Source organism: Eleginops maclovinus, chromosome 12, assembly GCF_036324505.1.
Source record: "Eleginops maclovinus isolate JMC-PN-2008 ecotype Puerto Natales chromosome 12, JC_Emac_rtc_rv5, whole genome shotgun sequence".
In the NCBI taxonomy this organism is placed as follows: domain Eukaryota; kingdom Metazoa; phylum Chordata; class Actinopteri; order Perciformes; family Eleginopidae; genus Eleginops; species Eleginops maclovinus.
The window spans coordinates 25,674,214-25,695,383 of NC_086360.1; the positions used below are offsets into that span (position 1 = coordinate 25,674,214).

The 21,170-nt window shown below is 41.7% G+C and overlaps 1 protein-coding gene across 6 annotated transcripts in view; it reads right to left on the reverse strand.

Moving 5' to 3' along the window:
* Window positions 1-1,228: 1,228 nt before the first annotated feature.
* Window positions 1,229-21,170, reverse strand: part of tet3 (tet methylcytosine dioxygenase 3) — a 41,114-nt gene continuing 21,172 nt past the window's right edge. For 5 of the 6 annotated variants that reach the window (XM_063897075.1, XM_063897071.1, XM_063897076.1 and 2 more), the window contains 8 exons: window positions 17,309-17,399; window positions 13,056-13,149; window positions 11,293-11,501; window positions 9,735-9,885; window positions 9,550-9,639; window positions 9,134-9,271; window positions 8,647-9,001; window positions 1,229-7,902 (listed from right to left, as the gene is read on the reverse strand). In XM_063897075.1, the coding sequence (XP_063753145.1) occupies window positions 6,191-7,902; window positions 8,647-9,001; window positions 9,134-9,271; window positions 9,550-9,639; window positions 9,735-9,885; window positions 11,293-11,501; window positions 13,056-13,149; window positions 17,309-17,399 (2,840 nt within the window). In that variant the 3' untranslated portion in view covers window positions 1,229-6,190. The remainder of the gene's footprint in view (window positions 7,903-8,646; window positions 9,002-9,133; window positions 9,272-9,549; window positions 9,640-9,734; window positions 9,886-11,292; window positions 11,502-13,055; window positions 13,150-17,308; window positions 17,400-21,170) is intronic. The other variant, XM_063897072.1, reaches the window with a different exon arrangement.

A 21,170-nucleotide genomic window follows, 5' to 3' on the forward strand; every position in this document is an offset into this window, starting at 1 on the left:
CCTCCCTTTGGACTTCAGATAGACATAAGTGGCAAATTCATGAGAATCAGTGTGGATTACAGTCAAGCTGGTCTTAGTTCAAGCATCACTTGACCATCTGTCTTTAAAAGAAAAGCTCAAAACACATTTGTACAAATATTCATCATTTTCTCCTTCCTCTGTCTGCGTTCCCAAGGCATAGTCCTTAGGCCTTGGGGGTGCTGTAATCCCCCTTAAGGAGGTATAGGCGCATTGTTGATGCACAAGCCGACATGAGATAGTTATTGTTCAGGGACGTCTAGAAGCCCTTCTTATCTGGAATGTAGGTTCTCTGTCGCACATTCTTTTCCAATGTACGACATCTTTAGTTAGATTCAGGCTCCAGGAATGTTGTTGTTGATTGTCCACTCTGAACTGGTTAAAGCCTCGTATTGTAGCAGAGATCTTCAGAATTGGTCGGGCAACCGCCGTGTCAACTCGTGGCTGCAGCAAATGTCTTGTCAATTCTCCGGCCGTTGACTTCAGAATAAACCTTCAGTGTTTGCCATCAAAGCTCCAGCTCTCCCGTGTCGCTCTGAGTTTCATCTCCATTGCTCCAGAAGTTTCCACCACAATTATTATCATTCCTTCGCTGCCATTATTTCGATGTGTAATCACAATGTGAATTTACACTATCCTCCCTTTAATGCACTATTTTATTGTCCTAACTTTGTCTATTCTTTGCTTTATTTAAATTTGTATGTCTTTTACTGATTTGATGATTTCTATGTGAGGTCAATTTTCTGTGAATATTTGAAGAGATGTCAGCCGTCTACTGTAAGCATTTTGGACTGCAATTCTTGTCTGATGCTCTACAAATAAAGCTTATTATTATTATCACTACCTAGCCATTTTAATGTAAGACACTACCATGTTGTGCGCTGTGAACACTTTGCAGTCCGTGCATTTTGACTGTGTTCAGGAAATGAGTCAAAAGTCACTCTGCAGAAAATAGCTTTTAGGGGAGTCCTATTTTTATTTATTTACTTAGTTTTAAAATGTTATTTCATTTTACTTTTGAATATATTTATTTTATTTATTGACTATCATTTCATTTTGTTAATTCATTTACTTTTTTTCCATTTAATTAAGGTAAGGAAAAAGCAGTTGTTGCAATCAAAACATGTTAGAAATAGCATGAACTTCATAAATTACATGTATTAGTCGGTGTTCTGTGTGGGAGAGGGAAAACATGACTTAAGGAAACACATTTTCACTTCAATGTTTTTATTTATCGCGCAACATAAAACAATATCGTGGGGTTTTTTACCACATACACTATGTATTCACATAATACACCATACAGCTACAAAGAGAGAGAGACTGAACAAAAACACTTTTTTTTTTTTACATACTGCATCCTTGACATGAAAAATAAAGAACCAAGAACAATCCTAAAACTCAAAAAAGAATGTAGCTGCCAGTTGTGGAGGTTCATCTTTTGTTGTTACTGTACGGGGCCAAAGTCTCAAAATCCAGAGAGTGTTCAACAATTAAATTAGGTGTTCTTCTAAAGGTGGGCCATACACAGTGAGATGTAAATCTGTGTGTGTGTGTGTGTGTGTGTGTGTGTGTGAGACAAAATATACAAGGTGTGAGGATTAAAAAGAGGGGGTGAGGAAAGGAAGTGCGTGAACGGGGAGAGGAAGGGAGGCTGTTCTTGATCAGGAAATCTTCATTGTACAACATTTCAAGAGCCTTTGGTACTTGCGCTGTACCAAACCCGGATAACAGTCTTCATATATGATTCTATATCTTATCCTAGTTTTAATGACTTCAAGTACAATATGAATATTAATGACAGAATATGAGCTGTTTGAGCGCCCTCAACATGCCCTCAAAAAGAGATGTAAATTTGTAGCATCGTAACAAAAGACTTTTCACAAAGTCAGCACCAGGGCAGAGTCCCCTCATGTGAACTGCTTGAATCAAAAGTATACTTCTCCTGACAATCGAAGAGCTCAGAAAAATATTTGTGGTTTAATTTTTCCCTTGCGATTTTTTTCTTAAACACAGTGAATTTCAAGGTGTAGCTTCATAGCACCAGCTAAACCAACCCCCAAATCTCAGAACCATAGAAATGTATAAAGTTATTAAGATATAACATACACTGTATCCTCAGCACCAATCGTTAGGCAAGTGTGTGTGTGTGTGTGTGTGTGTGTGTGTGTGTGTGTGTGTGTGTGTGTGTGTGTGTGTGTGTGTGTATGTGTGAATGTGGGCCATGCATTATGGTTAAAGAGTAAAATTGCACCAGTGAAACTACCGTTGTCCATGATTTTTGATCAAGCTAAACACAGGGGTGACCACGCTCATACGTACTATTATGCGAGCTGTCGTAGATAATCGTAGATACGTCTAAACACGCAGGGAGGCCGTCTCTTTCCTGATAGTCTAACACAACTGACAAAGATTGCCGGGCTATTGCTCGCTAAAACATCGCCCACTGATCCCCCCTCAAACTGACTGTATATCCCTAACACCCCCCCATGATCCACGGTAAAATGTAAAAGGGGAACTCTTCTGATATTCGGGGGAAATAGTTCGACATTCTGGGAAATACTGCACGGATGTAACTCAATTCTGTATGCAGCCAGTTAGCTTAGCTTAGCATAAAGCTAGGAAACAGTGGCAAACAGCTAGCCTAGCTCTGCATAAAGCTGAATTGCTTTATCCTTAACAGGAGTTTGTGTCTCTCAGTTTTACACTCAAAATAAGGATTGCATTTGTATATTATTTTTGGCTTATTTGTAGAGATCTATGCGGGAAAATCACGTTGTTTCAATTGACCAGTCAGCCAAGTTATTTCAGTTGTTAGCTTGCTTTCAAAAGTCAAAATGCAAACCTAAAAGCGCATTTATCATGTAAAAATGTAACATCAACACTTATTTGTTATTGGTTATGACTTGCATATGAATAACTTTAAACCTATGGTACAATAACCATGATAGCTTTGCTACTTTATGCTAAGCTAACGTCGCTCCGGCTCAATGTTCAACATCTTCTCATCTCACTCTCGGAACTAAGTGAATAAGCATATTTCCCATAATGTCACAAAAGCTGCTCATATGAGATTTATGGCTCCCTTTTTAGATTCAAACATAATTCTTGATGAGAGAATTTTCTCTTGGGTTAAAATGCATACTTCTTGTAGGCATGTCACTACGGGGGAACCTCCAGTTTTTCTAAGTCAAGTGTTGTTCCCGTTAGGTTACGAGTTTTTATAAAGGGACGGGTCTCTGTCAGTTCACATGCTGACAAGGGGTACAGTACTTAGGAAAGCAAAACAGCAGTGTTACTAAGCACACATTTACACACGAGTGTTGCTCACTGTTGTTGAGGGCTGTCAGAGACTTCAAAATACCCCCCCGTCATTCATGGTTTAGTTACTATCCTCACCAGTTAAATAATCTTACCTAAATATTTTAATATTTACATTTTTATCTCTCTCTTGAGAAAAAAAACAAAAGAACAAAAAAAACTAAGCTTCAAGTTGTCAATAATCGGCTCTTTCATTTCATCATTAAAATCAAGATTAAAAGTGCTTTTATAAATCTTTTCTTCTCTATGTACAATTTGTATTAGCTATATAAAAAAAAACAAAGATGAAAAAAACATCAAAGACAATCATCATCATCATCATCATCATCATCACCATGTAGTAATAAATAAGAGTAAAAAATAAAAAAGGAGGTTTAAAATGAGTGTGGAGATCTTGAGCACACAAAGGGACATCAGCGTGCCTCTCTGCCCTCAGTAGCACGTTGTGATTGTGACCAGTGTCTCTACAGCGAGAGGACGAGAGCTGGAGACGCTCAGAGAGGTAACACAGAAACAACAAACACCCAGCACCCAGGAGTTAGCCTGTACCCAAATCTATTACATTTCCATTGCAAGTAGACCATGTCTGAACTCAGATGGATCACATGGTCGCTGCCTGAAATCTAAAAGGAGTGATTCTATTCGTCAAATAGTCTCTCTCTTTGGCTTTTACTCTTCCACGCACCCTAGCATTTGAGTCATTTTCGGACAATGATTCAACGCCCTCTGCGCCAACTCCTAGAAGCTACCGTCGTTTTTTTTCCCCAAGCTCTCCTTTTATCTCTCTCAATGGTTTACTGCTAATGCACCAAATGATTCTCAGCCGTAATAAACTGCAGAAAGCACCTCAGAATAAACCAGATCTGGAGCTCGACGACTCCCGCTTTGATTAACAGGCTCTGTGTTGCCTGCTGAAGGATGCACCCCCCACCCTCTGCTCGAAGATGACAGCACCATGCAGAGGGAAGGCCCTTCACAGTAGATCAAGCTTGATAGGAGAGCACCAGAGTGTGTAGGAGCACCAAAACAGGTCTGCAGCAAACCCAGGATGGGCAACTCTAGATTTCATTCACATTTTTGCCACAAGAGGACAACTTTTACCCTCAGCTGCTTCTGTAAAGCCCTTGCACGGTCAGCAGGAGGGGAGTGAGACCCCCCTCTGCTGGCGGTGGATGGGTACAGCAGCAATGCAAGGATCTAATGGTGCTTGCAGGATTGTTTGTACACATCGCTTTGAATCGGCAGACACTGCTGCCCTCTAGAGTTTACACAGAGAGATGCTCACCACTACTTGAATGTAATAGGAAGAAAAAGTGTGTCACCTGGTCTGTCTCTATGTGGTAGTAACTGCACATCTGGGTCAAGCAGCATTAGCTAAATGTGCCACTTATTTCAGCCTCTGAGGAGCAACAAGTGGCAAGCAAACTATCCCTCGCTGCAGGACAAATGTCTCCAAGCATTCATCATCTCTGTACTCCACCTTGGTCAAAATAAATTCACTTGCCAACGCTAGAGAGCCAGATTAGAGTTAGAGCACCTAAGAACAGCATCAAGTGCCATGAAGAGTAGCCGAAGGAATGAAAGTCGATCAGAGCTGGAAGTTGAGCACCAGTCGGAAAAAGCTGGAGGGGTGCAGAAGAGGAGGAGGAGCACGTCATCTAACGGCGAGACAAGCAGCGACTTTCTGTTTTAAAATGGCTATTGTTTTTAACCCGGGCATTGGTTTCCTACTCTTAGCATCCCAGTGCATGAGTAGGATTTACTTCAGAGAGCGCTAAGGGATCAAAAACCGAACTAAGAGCTGCTCTTCAGCTGAAACATCAAAGACACAGCCTCCATTCGGAGTCCTTTCATGTGTTCTTACATCAGAAAGTAATCATTGAAGTCTAATTGTTTGTGCAAATGCATGTGTTATTTCCATTTTACTGCTTTGACTTTGAATGAATGTATTCCTTTTGCACATTATGCAAGGAAAATGCAAATGGTAAAAATGTTATGCAAATACCAAGGTACAAGAGCAAGGTAAAAGCAAATGTAAACATTTTGCAGGTTTTTGTTTATGTTTTGGACAAAGGTGCTGCTGGAAAGCTGAATTATCCAGGTAATGCTGATGTGAATATTAAACTAGGAAACACAGCAGAAGCCCGAGGTGATAACAATTGCAATTATCTTGTATTGGAGCCTAAGCTGCCTTAAATTCAAAGATACTTTTGGACAAAAGCAAGGCGAGACGAATGGAAGGGCTTTCTATCTGATTTGTATACATATGTGTGATTACTGTACTTTTGTTTTGCTTTCTCGCCCGGCAGATAATGTCTCCTCCTCTCAGTACAGCTGGAAGATTGACAAGAACAAAGAAAAATTGGAAACAGAAACAAAAGTGTTACACGTTTTCCAAACATGGAAAAAGCAAAATGTCTGACCGACTCAGACTGATTGATTTAAAAAAATATATAACCAGAAAACAAACAATCACATCATTAATAATAACATTAATGAAAACAGCAACAATAAAAAAACAAGTCTTCATTATAATAATACCTGTAATAACAACATTGACAGTAACAATAGCAATCATAATAATATCGATAATAATAGCAATAATTAGAATCATTAAAATTCTATAAACAAGAAAAAGCGAATGGAGTTCCTCTCCGGGGACGAGAGAGGAAGAGCACCACAGGCAGCGTGTCCGACCACCTGCCTGACATGAGGTAAAAAACAATAAAAACATCCCCTCCTCCAAGTGGACTGTGAAGAGGGGGGGGGGGAGATGCCAGACTACAGGACGGCTGAGAGACATTCATCCACCCTCCGCTGCTCCCCCATCAGTGTGTGTGAACGTCCGCCCTCAGACAAAGTGGCTGTAGGGCCCAGTGAGGTTGGTGAAGGCATAGGGAGACACAGTAACCATAGAGGAGGTGTGGCAGGTGGGGGCTAACCGTGTCACCGGCCCCTCCCTCTTGTCTTTAGATTGTCCCGGTCCTGGACTGGCGCCGGCCACCGTCGCCCCCCACTTGCGTTTCTTCCCGAGGGCCTTGATTTCCTCCTGCGAGAGTCCGAGCAGCGCCCCCTCCTGCTGCCGCTGCCGCGCCCGCTCCGCCAGCAGCTTCATCTTGGCCTCCCAGATCGCCAGGCCGTGGTTGGGCTGGTTCAGGTTCTTGTGCTGGTAGAAGACCAGGGAGATACGTGTGGGGTGGGAGCGGTCGGGCTTATTCAGCGGAGTGGTAGCGTGCAGTTCCCGGCGCGCACACTCGATCAGGATGGAGCCGTGGGCCGGGGCGACCGCCACACCGCCGATGTTGTTGTCCAGGAAGTTGTGCTCGCTGTCGGACCACTCCTCGTCCTCGTTGCGGCCTTTGTTGCTCTCGGCGTCGCTGTCGGCCCGGCTGGGGTTCCAGCAGGCCTGATCCGACTGCTGCAGGGCATCGGGGAAGAGGCGGCCCTCGGGGGCAGGGGAGGGCGTGCTGCCTGCCAGCGAACCTCCACACGACTTCCAGGCCTTCTCCTGCAGCCCGAGGGGAGTGGGACACCGACTCTCCCCGGTCTTGGACCAGATCTTGTCTGGGTAAGCTCCTGCAGGGTTGCTGTGCTTCATGCCGGGGCTGTATGCCGCCGGCCCCATGGCCCAAGGGTTGGGCTGAGGGCTCGGAGCCGGGCTTGGCCAGTGCCTGGGGGTGCCCGGCTGTGGAGTCACTGAGCCTGAGTGAGAGCCCCCAGGCTGTGGTGTTCCTGGACGTGGAGACCCTTGGTGTATGTGACCCGGGAGTGCTGGGACGAGATGTGGGGACGGAGATGGAGAGGGGGTTATCTGGAGTGAAGGCGATGGGGCGGGGGAAGCCATCCGGGGGTTTGAGCCGGGGTAGGAGTTCCACTGCTGCGGGTACGGGGAGGGCTGCTGCTGCTGCTGGTGAAACGGCTGCCGGTCCGGGGTCATCAGCGAGGCCTCGGGGGCGAGACTTCCATTGAGCTTGTGCCCAGGCCAGGGTGCAGGCTGGGGGGTGGTGCTTGGTGTGTTGGCACCTGAGTGGCTCTGCATCGGGTTTTCATACACCGGCATGTCCACAGGCTCCTGTTTGATGAGCGGTGTGCCTCTGTTGGAGGAGTCGGAGCAGACGGAGGACGGGCGGGACTGGTTGTAGTCGGCGGGCTGGATGTAAGCGCTGTGGTTCGGTTGGCTGGCGTGATCCGGGTGGCTCGGGTAGGACTGCTCCAGCCGGGCCTGCAGACTCTGAATATCCGGCTTTGTGTCCACCTCGACAGGCTTGCCGCTCGGTTTGGGCAGCTGGCCGTTTCGACCCTCGTAGGTCCTCAGCTTGGGCCGGAAAAGTGCATTAGGGGGGTAGTTGTAGTAGCCATAGTGCATTGCGGGCAGATTGTGGTGGAAACCGTTCACAGGGTCGGGTGCAGAGGGCTGGCCAGTGGGGGGGAGGCCTCCCCTTGCATAGTAGGCAGGGTGTGGGTACATGTTGAAGGGGTCTGCTGCCTGCACAGGGTATCCATCCATCGATCCGTTGAAGGGCTCCTTCTTGATGTTGGGCTTCACCTCTTGTTTTATAACTGCTGGAAGATTAAAACACAACACAAGGTCAATAACTGAACAAACCTCAGATGCATTTCAGTTTTTATTTGTGTCTTGTGTGCACTTTTTAAATCTTTGCAGGTTTCTAATTCATTTCCACTACAAGAAGCTGCCCATGGGAGAAATCTAGTTTTGTTAAATGAAGCTTCTTAGAAAACAGTTCAAACTATTTTGTAAATGTAATTATTAATGCACATATGATATGAATTATATCCAAAAATATAACTTATAAAAAACCAATGCCAAATTGTTTACACAGTTTTATATGAACACAACTTTAATTGGATTAAGTCTGCTTTTTCTTATTGAAACAACTTTCTTTAATCAATTTGTGTCAGCCCATAATTCAACATATTTTAAATAAAAATATGTTTAATTATGAGAATTATTACATACGTCTTTATTCAGCAAATTGACTTCTGTATTTCCCAAAGTTCTGCACTTATCTATGATGTTCATATGAGACTGAAACAAACCTAAACAGCCATAGCTGGAATATAATTCTACAAATAGATTATTCCACACAAGATTAATGTAGCCTGATATTAATCTCCAACTGTGCAGAAAATGGAGGTTTAAATAATGAATACTTGTGCAGAAAGAAGGCGTAAAACAGTTCTGCAGCGTTCATATACTGTATCATGAATAGTAGTGTTCCTTGCAGTCCTACTGAACATCTGCTCAAACTACAAACGACAGTATGAGTATAAAAAGCAACAGCTGACCTTTATTGCCTTGGGGTTGAGGGGACCCTGTGATGCAGACCTCGGCCTTCACCAAGGTTTTCTCCGGCGTCTCCCCTGCCTGCTGCAGGAGTTTGTTCTTCTTCTTCTCCGAGTTTGCCTTCTTGGCCTCCAGGCGGCGCTGTCGGCAGGACTTGGCGGGTTCGGGCAACTTGCGCACCTCTCTGCGGAAAGCCTGCAGCACGTGGATGGCTCCCGTCTTCATCTTCATACGCTGCGCCTCCTCACTGCCAAACTCGTCCGTCGGAGAGATCCTGTAGAGAGGCAACACGTGCAGCTGCTCGTCCTCAGGGATCTCCTTCACCGAGCGGTTGTCCTCCTTGGTTAACGTGCACACCTAAAGGACAGAAAGAGGGAGAGTAAGGAATCACTTTTGCTTTACTTATGCACAAATAGCAACATATATCAGAATCAGAATTTCTTTATCGCAAAACACCGTGACATTTCAGAGTGTGTTTAGTGATCTCACCACTGTGCAACCATTGTACAGGTTGTGCTGGTCCTTGTGGGCGTGTGCACAGAAGTCCATGCATGCAGTGACTCCGGAGAACGGCCGGCCTTCCTTCAGTCCCAGTCTGCACTCTGGAGCCTTGGACTCCGTCAGGCACTGAAGAAGAGGACAGAGTTCATTTACAGATACCTGCAGACACCCCATGTCCTCTACATCCACAGTTAAAGCTGCTCATGTTTGGCCCTGCTGTGTGTTCCGTGTTCGTTGAGTGTGTTGATACACAATGTTTTTTGAATGAGAACAGTTTACAAAAGTTACAAGAGCGCACACTCAGTCCCTTCAACAGAATTTGTTCTGCTGAGAGAAAGTATTCTTGCACCGAACCTTGACTGTTGAATACCGTGACACCCCTAGCATTTGACTTAACAACACACCTGGTTGCTGTAGGCCTGCGGGGCCAGCTGCTTGTACAGAGGAGCCACCTCTGTCGCCAGATGCTGCAGGTTATCCCCGAGTTTGTCCTCCTGAAGAGCACACACACAGACCATAAGCACCACAAAGCCACAGAGACATAAAGCTAACCCAAGACAACAAAAGAACTGTAAAGTAAAACGAGTACCTCTTCAGGGCGTTCTCCCTGCAGCCTGAACTTGCGCGGTGTTTTGCTGCGGGCGTACTTGCAGCCGTTGAAGTACATACTCCAGGAGCATCCGAAGGAGAAGGAAGCGCCACAGGTCTCCATGTCTTTACCCTGACACGCACAGGTCCGACTGCAGGGGGAGACAGCGAGCACGCTCTCAGTATCCATGCATTAATGATGTGTAACCTGTGCATGTTTCACATCCTGGGAACGCTCTGATTTAAGTGTGAAACAACAATACGATAGAGAGAAATAGCCAGAGGAAATTTAACTTTAGTCATTTCTGCTTTGCTTGTATTCTTTTTCATGTAGTTTTAACAATTGATGTATGTTTTTTGTATTTAAAAAAACTGCTAAATTAAATTAAATATGATTATTTCAGGAGAGCAAATTCAAGCTCTTATTCAAACATATTAAGCTGGTCACTGAATCTAAAATGTAATGGTTTTAACACAGATAAACACATTAAGATCTACTTATCTGTCATTAAAGAAGTGTCATAAAGCTTAAATACATTTCTTTTATATTTAAATGTACATATGTGTAAGACAAATGGACACAATTTGACCTGCTGACATATCATCAGTTACGAGTTCTTACAGAAAGAGAGTGATAGCACAGGAGTAGCCAGAAAAACTTGTTTGGTGAGACCAGATGGTGTCTGCTGAGACAGATTGAACAAGGGTGTGTTACACATCCATTCATAGCCTTCAGGAGAAACGTTTACCTGTCAACGTTTGTTTTTGGCATCCGTGCAGTATTTAAAAAGGTCAAATGTAGGTCGTTTTGGAACGACTTTTCATTGTCAAAGATCCTTATGAGCGAGCATCTGGACCCATTAGACTTACAGATTCTAAGTTGTATATTACAATATGTACGTTTATATATATTGCATATTGTGACAAACGTGTACTGTTTTTTTTACATGCACACCGACTATGGTAGTAAATGTGGATTAATTCCAATGCTCATTAGGTTGCAGTGTTCCTTTCAAAAAACGAATAAATTAAACACTTTCTGCATGCAGCAATTCCACATTTGTCCTACTTATATATTGTATATTTGTATTTATGTCATTTATTCTGCCTGCCTAGGGTCAAGGGACACAATTAGCATAAATGAAGTCGAGTTGCACGGTCAAATAAAAAAAAGGGTAGAAATTTGGGCATTTCTACATCATGATGTTTATTGGGTTGCACTACACTATCTAATGAACCAACACAAATCAAGCCTTTTTTCTTGTACTGGGTTTTGTAACCTTCCTTGGGTGTTGGGAGGTTTGACTGGTTTTAACACCACATATTTTGTAAAGAAGATCATGAAGTTGCACTCGTCCACTCAAATAAACAAATACATAAAATTGTTTTCGCATACTTTCATTCTTGTCTTAGGTCCAAAAAGTTCTTACTAGGATGCCAAGAACAAAACTTAAAATGCAGGTGCAGATAAAACCCAGAAACCCCTCTGCTCTCTGCACGATGACAAACTTGTATATTATAAACCCAAAGAGTGTCAGAGAGCTCCATCAAATACTCACTCATCGTTGAGGCCGCAGCGCCGGCTGGTGGCGTTCCCGTACTGTGTGAGGGTGTTGCTGAGCTCCTGGTAGAGCTTGTCAGCCAGACCCCTCTCGACCCCCTCCCACGCCATGATGAGGATGATGATGACGGCGTTGGCACAGTGGTGTCCGGCACGATGACGCACCAGACACAGCAGCTTCTCCGTCTCGCCGCTACGACGAATCACCTGACAGGAAACAGAACATTATTTTAGCTTCAGAGGAGGATAGGTACCAACGACACCAACCATACCTAATCCAAGTTTTAAAGGGAGCTATAAACTCACAGCTTGAGTCGGATGCTGAAAGACCTTCTACTGTTGAGTAACAACGGGAATAGGAATAGAAATGAAGTGACAGTAGAAACACAAATAAACAGGGAATAGTTCACATGATGTGCATGATCATTTGGTAGTGACTCATTTTGTTTTCTTTAGATGTGTGATGCTTCTGAAAGACACAATGACAATCGGGTGATTTTACACAGCTTTTGAAAGGATGTCTGATACCTGAACTGAAACCTGACCTGCTGTGGTCACTGGATCCCAGTTCCAAATCTGCTTCTGACACCATAGCTTCAATAAATGAGGAAGCTGAGCAAAGTACGGGTAACATGTTTCAGTCACCTAGAGATATATATCAGCTATCAGCTTCTATGTTCACTAAAAAACGCATTATTTTCACAGCTTTGACCTAAAATACGGACAGTTTTTCTGACCGTGAACTGAAGCCGTTATCTATGCTCTCGCCAATACAACTAACACTAGACTCCATAAAAAAAATAGGAATGGTATTCTGCAGAACACAGGGTTTCTGCTTTAGTTACTACTTATGTTTGTCTGTATTCTGTGTTTTAACAAAAACTAGCTAACATACTTTAGACCAGTAACTCCCACAGTTTGTGCGACAGAATGGCTGCTTTTATCAAAAGGGTCTGGTAGCTTTCAGAAGCGGTTAGATAAGGGCTTCAGTTACTGTTTATCAGCAAGGTTAAGCTGTGAAAGTATTCTAAATATAACAAACTCCTAAACTTATATGGATTTCTGTGGGTCAGCCTTTATATTAGGTGGGTAAAATAATTTCTGCGGCTGCCCCCGTTGACGGCAGTAAATAAACAATGCCTTAATATCGGATTCCTCTACAAGTTTTACTTCTACAATGAAAGAGAAATGACCATTAACAAGTGTAAGCCTGCTCCCTTTCACTTTTACTATCTCAACACCCCCCCTCTTTGTGTCTCCAACACAAACACTCTCCCCCTCCCCCAGCAGGAAGGCTGTTATGAATCCATAAAGCCATTAGCAGGATGTGTCAGGGGTGACACCTGAGGGGAGGCCTCCTGATTATTTACTCCCTGTGGGTGACAAACCTGCCTAGGTGTCTGCCCAGGACCCCTCATTACACACACACACACACACACACACACACACACACACACACACACACACACACACACACACACACACACACACACACACACACACACACACACACACACACAGTTACTGCATAAATCATTTGTTGATTGGCTGTCATTGTTGTCCAAAAAATGTATTTCCCCTCTCACTTAAAAACAATCAGGATTTGGCTGAGTTTTTCACAGACTGTCAGAGATGTCTTATGAGAGCTATAGGCCAGTATTTTCAAATGGAAACTTAACCCAAGGATTGAGGCTTCATATCCCAACATCCCAGACACCTCTTCGTCTCTTTTTAAAACTTGGTGCGTGTGATGCTACTTACCCATTTAGCAATAGGACATCCATGTGAGCTCTTTCCCTCCCTGCCCGTGTAAACCACCTTCTCAACGCGGACGGCATCCCCCTTCTCCCCGTACCTGCACAAGAGGGAAAAACATCATTGTTATTTGCTGCTTCTCTCTGTGTGTTAAATCATAATAAAGTTAATATTGTTTGACATCAAAAGACAAAACCTTGAACTGAATATGGAAATGTTCCACTATTTTCTAAACTGTTACAAAATTAGTGTCAGCTAAAAAATGAGGACAATAATCGTTAGCCGCACCTGATATACAATTGACCCTCAAAATGGATGTGTGCATGACTTTATTTACAACAAATACAAAAAACTAGCTATGCATTTCAGGCTGTTAATCTGTTTGAACTGTCTTATGCTCCACATAAAACACAGCAGCTTGACAGCTCACAGTGCAGCGGTAAAATATTGGCACTAAACAACAGGATCAGCTACAGATGAGACGGATGGACTCGCTAATCAGTGTCATATCAATTTGAACGCATAATGGTTTAACATCGTGCACACGGCAGCACATTTAGTAACATTACAGCTTAACACACACACACACACACACACACACACACACACACACACACACACACACACACACACACACACACACACACACACACACACACACACACACACACACACACACACACACACACAGATGTCATCAGTGTAAAGCTTGCAATTTGTAACGCCTGTAAGTCCAAAATAAGGGAAACCTTTTAGATCAAGGCTTTTGACAGAAAGAAGGTCCTAAAACTTGGTTCAGATTTGGAGAAAATAGGCGCTATTTTAAGAGTCCATGTTTAATTATAAACAAACCATTAAAGTAAAGTTAGGAAACTGTTTGTGTGTGCTGTCAACTATAGTTTTGTGGGATATAAGTGATTCCTATTCGTGTTATAGCATAGAATTGTGCTATAACAGAATTATTGCGAGGTAGTCGACGTGTATGTTATTATTCCAGTCTGTGGGAGTAGTACTGGATGTCGACCTTGGCAAAGACAGGTGTGTTCACAAGGCTCTGCGGAGATTCACACCAACACGGCACAGAAAACCAGAACCCACAAGACCTGAAGCGACGCCAACAGGGGAAATTCTCTCCTGGTGTTTGTGGTGGGCACGCATGAGCTAATTTAGTGCACACATAACATCTATTTCAATTTGTTTTGTTTGTTTGGGGTCTGTGCACACCTGCTTCAGCAAATAATGGGAGTGGTGAGAGATTATGTAAAGGGACAGTTCACCCAAAAATAAAACATACTGTACAGTCCCTCCTTTCCCTTCCTAGATTGTTTCGGTGTAAGTTTGGCTGTAGATATGTCTGCCTTTTCTCCATTATATTGTAACTAGAGGGCAGAGTGATGCTCAAAGGGACCAAAAAAATACATTTCAATCTCAACATTTCTCTTTCCAGAAAACCTGATCGGCTAACTCAAGATAATCCACAGATCCTGTTGTGAGAACTTGAACTAAGTTTGGTGTGAAAACATACTTTTACTCTGGCTGATTTGTGAATTGTGCCTATTGGTCGTTCCTTTGAGCCATCAAGACTTTGTTTATCTGTGATTTTCCATTTGTGATTCTGGCTCCTTCGTCTGTACAGCACGTTGCTTCATAAAGAAATGTGACTTGGGGCTTGTCACAGCGCACGATGTAAACAGCTGTGACATTGGATATCTCAGGTTAGCTTCTTGTTTATGAGTAGATGAACAATTCGTTGGAGAAAGAAAAAGTTCCAACAAGGAAAAGCTGCTGAGAACAAGCTGTGTGGATAAGATCTGGATCAATAAACAACACTGCAGTGAACAGGAAAACTTTTTGAATGCATAATGTTCTGGAGAAAAGGCAAATGGACAACATAACAAAAGATGTTGTGTTATTGTCCATGAGTGGTGATTCGATTGTGTGAGTGTAGTTCAGTTCCTACATAGAAGAACTCAATCTACAGTCATAAATAGCACTACAGGTGCGAGGAACAACATGTTTAAGGTCCCTTTACTAGTATCCCTGATGGGGCATGTGTGTATTCCTGCAGGTCTGTTGTTAAGAGTGGGGGTGTTCAGGTCAGAGGTGGCATTGGGAGTGGGAGGGCGGGGGTCATCAGAAGTAGTCAGAGGTCTGCTCCCGGCTCAGATCGGGTTTCCTGCCTACTCGATACCTGCCATTGTGACACCCTGAGCAGATTTGGTGTGACAGTGAGGGGCTGAATGGGACGCACCCCGAGGTGGCTCAGAGAGGGGGCTGCTTGGGGTCAGGGAGGGGGAGTCGAAGGTCAGCTGGGGACATTGTGACCCTGACGTCGTATGTCATCTCTCAAACAACAGAGAGCTGGGTCTCCCCCCTCCTCTCACTCTCTGTAAAGACTCTCTGTGAATAGCAGCCAAATGTGGATTCAGTTCAGCGATCAGAACCTTTAACACGATGTGGCATCCGGTTAGAGAAAGCTACATTCAGGATGAGCTGTTTCTGCATTTTGGGGTTTCAAATAACAGACACCATGACGTAAGAAGTTAAAGGAAGACTTCTTGCATGCTTTCATAGTGAGATAAAGTTAGGTTGGAAGGATTCTCAATATGAAACGCCCGCTTTATTATAGTGTAAGAGGATGAGTCTCATTTATTCAGTGTGGTGTTAATGAATGGACAAATCACAGTAATACTTCTGTAAGTTGATTTTCTTGGTAAAAACAATACCTTTTGTCCTCTGATAAGGTTAAAAGAAATTTCCTTTGAGGTATTAAGAGTTTAGGGCTATGAAGGGTTAATGGAGTATTTCACGCACAAAATACTCATTATATATACATTTTTCACCCTGTGTTCTCGAAGAACATGAAGTATAAAAAACTGAAAAAGGTCTAAAAGAATTGAATAAGTGTCATTTAAAAACGTACACATAACTTGCATGCTCACGATTTAAAAACGTACATGACTTTTTTACAAACACGTGATTATTTAATGTTTAAAACACTTTGGACGTGTAGATGGCTGCATGTGTTAAGACCGTTTAAGCTCAAGTGTTTGGAAAAGTCATTGGTTTGTGAGGTAGTGAGCATACGACTTAAACTGCACAAGCTGTGGGGGAGTTTTGAGAAGGATGTTTGGATATTTTACAATAATTCATTTAGACTTTCCTCCTTCATTCATGCACAATAATCACAGCAGAGCCATGAGACAGGGTGAGTAATTGATAAACAAATGGACATGAAATATTCCTTTAACCAAGTTATGGGATATAAAACAACCCTTCATTTAGTCTTTGATTCGTGTTATGATTTAGGAAGATCAAGCACTGATGCAGTGATTAATCTGTTGCTGCACTCGGGTTATTAAAATGACCAGCTGGGAGCTCTCTGGTTTCTCTTCCTAAATTAAATAAATACTAATCCTGCTGTATGAAGACCAAACAGCTAATCTCAATCTGTCTTTCTAACACCAAGTCTGCTCCGCATATAAAGTGACAACAGCTCATTGGATTTATTGGTTTGGAGAGGCTGTGCGGAGAGTGTTGTGTGTGTGACACGGAGTCATTTACCAAAAGCTATCACATAGATTTATACTTTCAATTTGATGTACATTTGCATCCAAAACATCATGTCAGCGGAAATGTCTGCTAAAGACTGAAGGAAAATCTAAACAGAAAATGCACAGTTTCCACAAAAAAGTAATTTATCTCCTTTTATTTATTATTATTTTTTGGGAAACTGTTTTTTCAATGAGTGAGTCGAGGTTTGAATACTCTGCTTTTAAAATATTACTATATTTATCATTAAAAAAAAAAAATAATAATAAATAAATATATGAAAAATATAAACAATAATAAATTAAATAAACTAAATTATATTTATGTATGAAAAATATATATAAAAAACAAAGCTTACAAAATATGAGCAGTAGAAAATAGTATGAAGTGTAGCAACGTATGTCAACTGTATAAAATAACAGTGCATGAATACAGAAATGTAATACACCACAGAGCTGGAATAAATAAAGACAGTACGATATAAACACTACAGACATCATCTCTCTCTGAGATTTGATTTAAATCCTCCCTCATTCCTCTCATTGTCATCTGTTGCTACCCTCGCCTGGGATATTTTTGATGATGCTGATATTTCCTGTTTCTCCTGCTGGATTCTGGGTCATGGATCCCCTAAGGACAAGAAGTGAGGGGGAGGAGGAGGGAGAGCATGTGGGAGGCAGATAAAAAGAGGAGAGGGAAAGACTCACCTTCTCTCCATCAGATCTCGTATTGAAGCAACAGTAGGTCCAGATCCCAGGTGATTGTAGTACGGCCCTTCATCTTTCTCAAGGATTTGTTCTAGAAAGAGCGACAGTTAAGGGTGAGAAAACTGCAGCAAATCTTACTGAAAAAACATCTAAAATAAAGCAATAATTCACTATATCCAGCAGATCATAGTAAGTGGTTAAACTGTATGTATTATGAGTTGTATTATAACCATGTGATGAACACTTAAGTATATTTAAATAAAGCTATTTTATAGGCTATTTAAAATTCTGAATATTTTGGGAATAAATATAGAATAATACGAGAAAATTCTAAATATTTGTTAGAAAAGAAAAGTCTGAACTGAACCTGAAAAAATGTAAATATTACCAGAAAATAATTTTAAATATTACAATAAAAATTCGAAATACAACGGAAAAAAAGACAGAAAATGATGAGAAAAAAATATAGATGCAATCATAACACTAACATTTTTAAAAAATCTTAGAAATTCAGAACAAAATGAAAGCAGATCTTAATTACAGGAGAAAATACTTCAGTTATTTTGACTTTCATTAACATTTCAAGCTTCTGCAAAGTCTCCACTCTCCAAATGCTCTGGTTGATTTTGTTGTGTTTTGTAGTTTGAAGATGCTCTATTAGTTTGATTATGGCTTTGATATCCTGAATATACAGTCAGTGCTTTCGCTGTTATGTTTTGCATATACAGTTTATGGTAAGGCGGGTAAAAGAGGAGTATGAACAGAGAGGGCACATTGTTTTAGCGGGGGCAAGAGAGGCTGCAGAGGCCATTGTTCTTTGTTTGTTTCCCTTCTGAAATGGTCAAATAAACCGCACCAAACATCATGCTTGCCAGGATAATATTCAAATTATTTTGCTGCGTTTTATCTTTTTGGTTTGAGGAAAAGATTTTGCACATCACTTTGATAAAATAGATCAATTATTCGCCTCAAATCAGTATTTAATATTGCGTGGATAGAGTTAAAGCTAAAGCGAGTAAATGTGTCACTCAAGTGTAAAATATTATTCAGTAAGAGTACTTTGACTTAGATAAAGAATCTAGTGTGACAGCATATAATCAAATCTCAGTCGCTGAAAACTTTTGCAAAAAAAAAAAAATTCAAAGTCTTTTGCGATGTATTTTTGGACAGACTCAAAGACATCCTCTTTGTAGCTGAAGATGAAACGTCTGTGAGAAGCGTGAGAAAGTGCAACTGATTGCAACATCCAGTTCACACACACGCATAGACTACAGGGTGTGGTGTGTGTGTCTGTGTGTGTGTGTGTGTGTGTGTGTGTGTGTGTGTGTGTGTGTGTGTGTGTGTAGATACTTTGTAAAGCAGAAGCTTTTTGAGGTAGTGATGAATGAGACGTGTGTTTGTGTGATTGTTGTGAGGGAGTGAGGGTGTGTCTGTGAGCCCTTTTGCATCTGTGTTTATGTTGTGTGTGTGTGTGTGTGTGTGTGTGTGTGTGTGTGTGTGTGTGTGTGTGTGTGTGTGTGTGTGTGTGTGTGTGTGTGTGTGTGTGTGTGTGTGTGTGTGTAACTGCTTTTGACCGTTGTCCTACATGCCTCTGTGGTTGTAGACCACGTCCTCTTTGTATGTGATACTACGCAGCTGAATGTTTACCACATTAAGGTCAGCATTTTACATAACATTTCTCCCTTCCTTAATTAATGAATTGTCTATAAAACATCAGAAAATGGTTGAAATTTTAGTTCCAAAGCCAAAGCTTACTTCCTAAAATGTCTTTCGACTCTTCAAACCTCAAAAGCATTCAGCTTACTGTCATAAAGAAGTAAACAAATCAGAAATATTCATATTTAAAAAAGCTCAAATCAAGGAATGTTTACAGTTTTTACCTAAAAAATGTCTCAAAGGAAATATATTTTCAACAGTAGGAGATTAATAAATTCACAGCTGATCGATTCATCTTCACAGAGCGACCTCCATTACATTTCTAATGGACTTTAAATGTCCTATCTTTGCAAGTCAACTAAAGCAGGGTTGCTCTTGCTCCTCTCCTCACACACTCTCCGGATAACAACATTAGCTAAATGCTCTGAATGTAAATTCTTTTTACTATCAGCTGATTATCTGGAGTGTGTGTGTGCAGGAAGTGTTGTGTGTGTATGTGGCTCAGAGGCAATATGAGGTCACATTCCCCTGTTGGTGCAGGAGGCAGCAGGGTGTGGCTCAGGGCAGGAAGTGGAGGAGTCACTAAATCCTAGCCTAGAAATCAGATTTTTAGTGTATGTGTGTGTGTGTGTGTGTGTGTGTGTGTGTGTGTGTGTGTGTGTGCGTGCGTGCACATCATGGCTGTTTCCTGTATCTGTGTGTTGGAGGCAGTCCCATTACAGCATTGCGTTATGCTGGGGGAGTTGACAGGGGTGTGTGACCAAGCTTTATTATGAAGACTTATTTTCAGTGACACCACACAGCTGCTCTCCTCGGAGTACGGGTCTATTTAACAGACATTAAAGGCATATCTTATACCCAAAATAACCGTTTGTATGTTAACTACACTGTGTTACACTGAACCCTGAACATGTTGGACTGTTTATTCGTTAAGTTTTAGTTTTATTTATTTATTTCTCGTTTATTTGGTAGGGACAGATACAATATGCATTGACAGACTGAAAACAGCTATCCGATGCAAGTATCGTAGTGTTCATAGCGAATGCTAGTTTGCAACACTCGTCCCTAGAAGGACTTTTATGGAACTAGGAAATTACAACAGTGAGGTAAAATAGAGTCGAACAGAATACAGCACGATACAATAATGCATACATTAAAAACGTTAAAACTACACATGGGTCTGTTTGTTGTTGGATTAACCAGGATTTGGTAGCTCTCTTAAAAGTGGTGAAGTTAGCAGCAGATTTCAAGTGATCAGGTAGCAAGTTCCAGGACTTTGTTCCTTTCACAGAAAAAGCTGTCTGAGCAAAAGATGTTTTGCAGAATGGGACCTTACAGTTGCCGCTTAGAAGCTGCTCTGGTGGATCTGCCGCAGCTCTGTAATCTCTGGATGTATTTGCAGAGAGACTGAGGAGCAAGTCCATTTGCACATTTAAACACAAGCTTTACATAATGAAAGTCAATCAAATGAGCAAAACTTAAAATCTTGTATTTCTTTAAAATGTGGCAATGATGACACCTTATTTGCTTTTTGACCAAGATTTTCAAGGCCCGATTGTAAAGACTCTCTATGGATTTAATTACAGACTGGTGGCCTGGGACCAAGCCGCCACACCATAGGACAGATGTGAAAAAATCATTGAATTAAGAAAGATAAAGGCACAGTCAGATGTCAAGCAATGTCTTATTATCTTAAAGCAGCTAAGGTTAGCCTTAATCGTTTTGCAAATCTTTTTCACATGACTTTTAAAATGTAATTGAGAATCTAAAATGATCCCTACATTAAAAGTGATGTGTTTGTGAACACACAACTGGATGAATGAGAGTTGGATTAATCTGCACAACTGTGAGAGTTTGATAGTTTGGCTTGTTCATTAAGACTTTTCAGTGTTCAGGACTCTTCATTCATCCAGGTGGGCATCTTAAAAACATACGGATACATGGGGTACGTAATTCATATTCAACGACACTTACGTACACTACAATCCCATAGAAAAGCCTACAGAAGCAATGTGTGGTTGATAAATAACATGTAATGTAATAACGTCTAATAAAATAACATCATTTTGGAGATTTAGTACTTCTTGAATCTTTTAAAGGCCTACGGCTCTACAGGACACATTTATAAACCACAAACAAATGTTGGTAATCTTCACAGCTTCTCAGAGAACAACATATTCCTTTATTCAGTCAAGTTAAAGGCTGC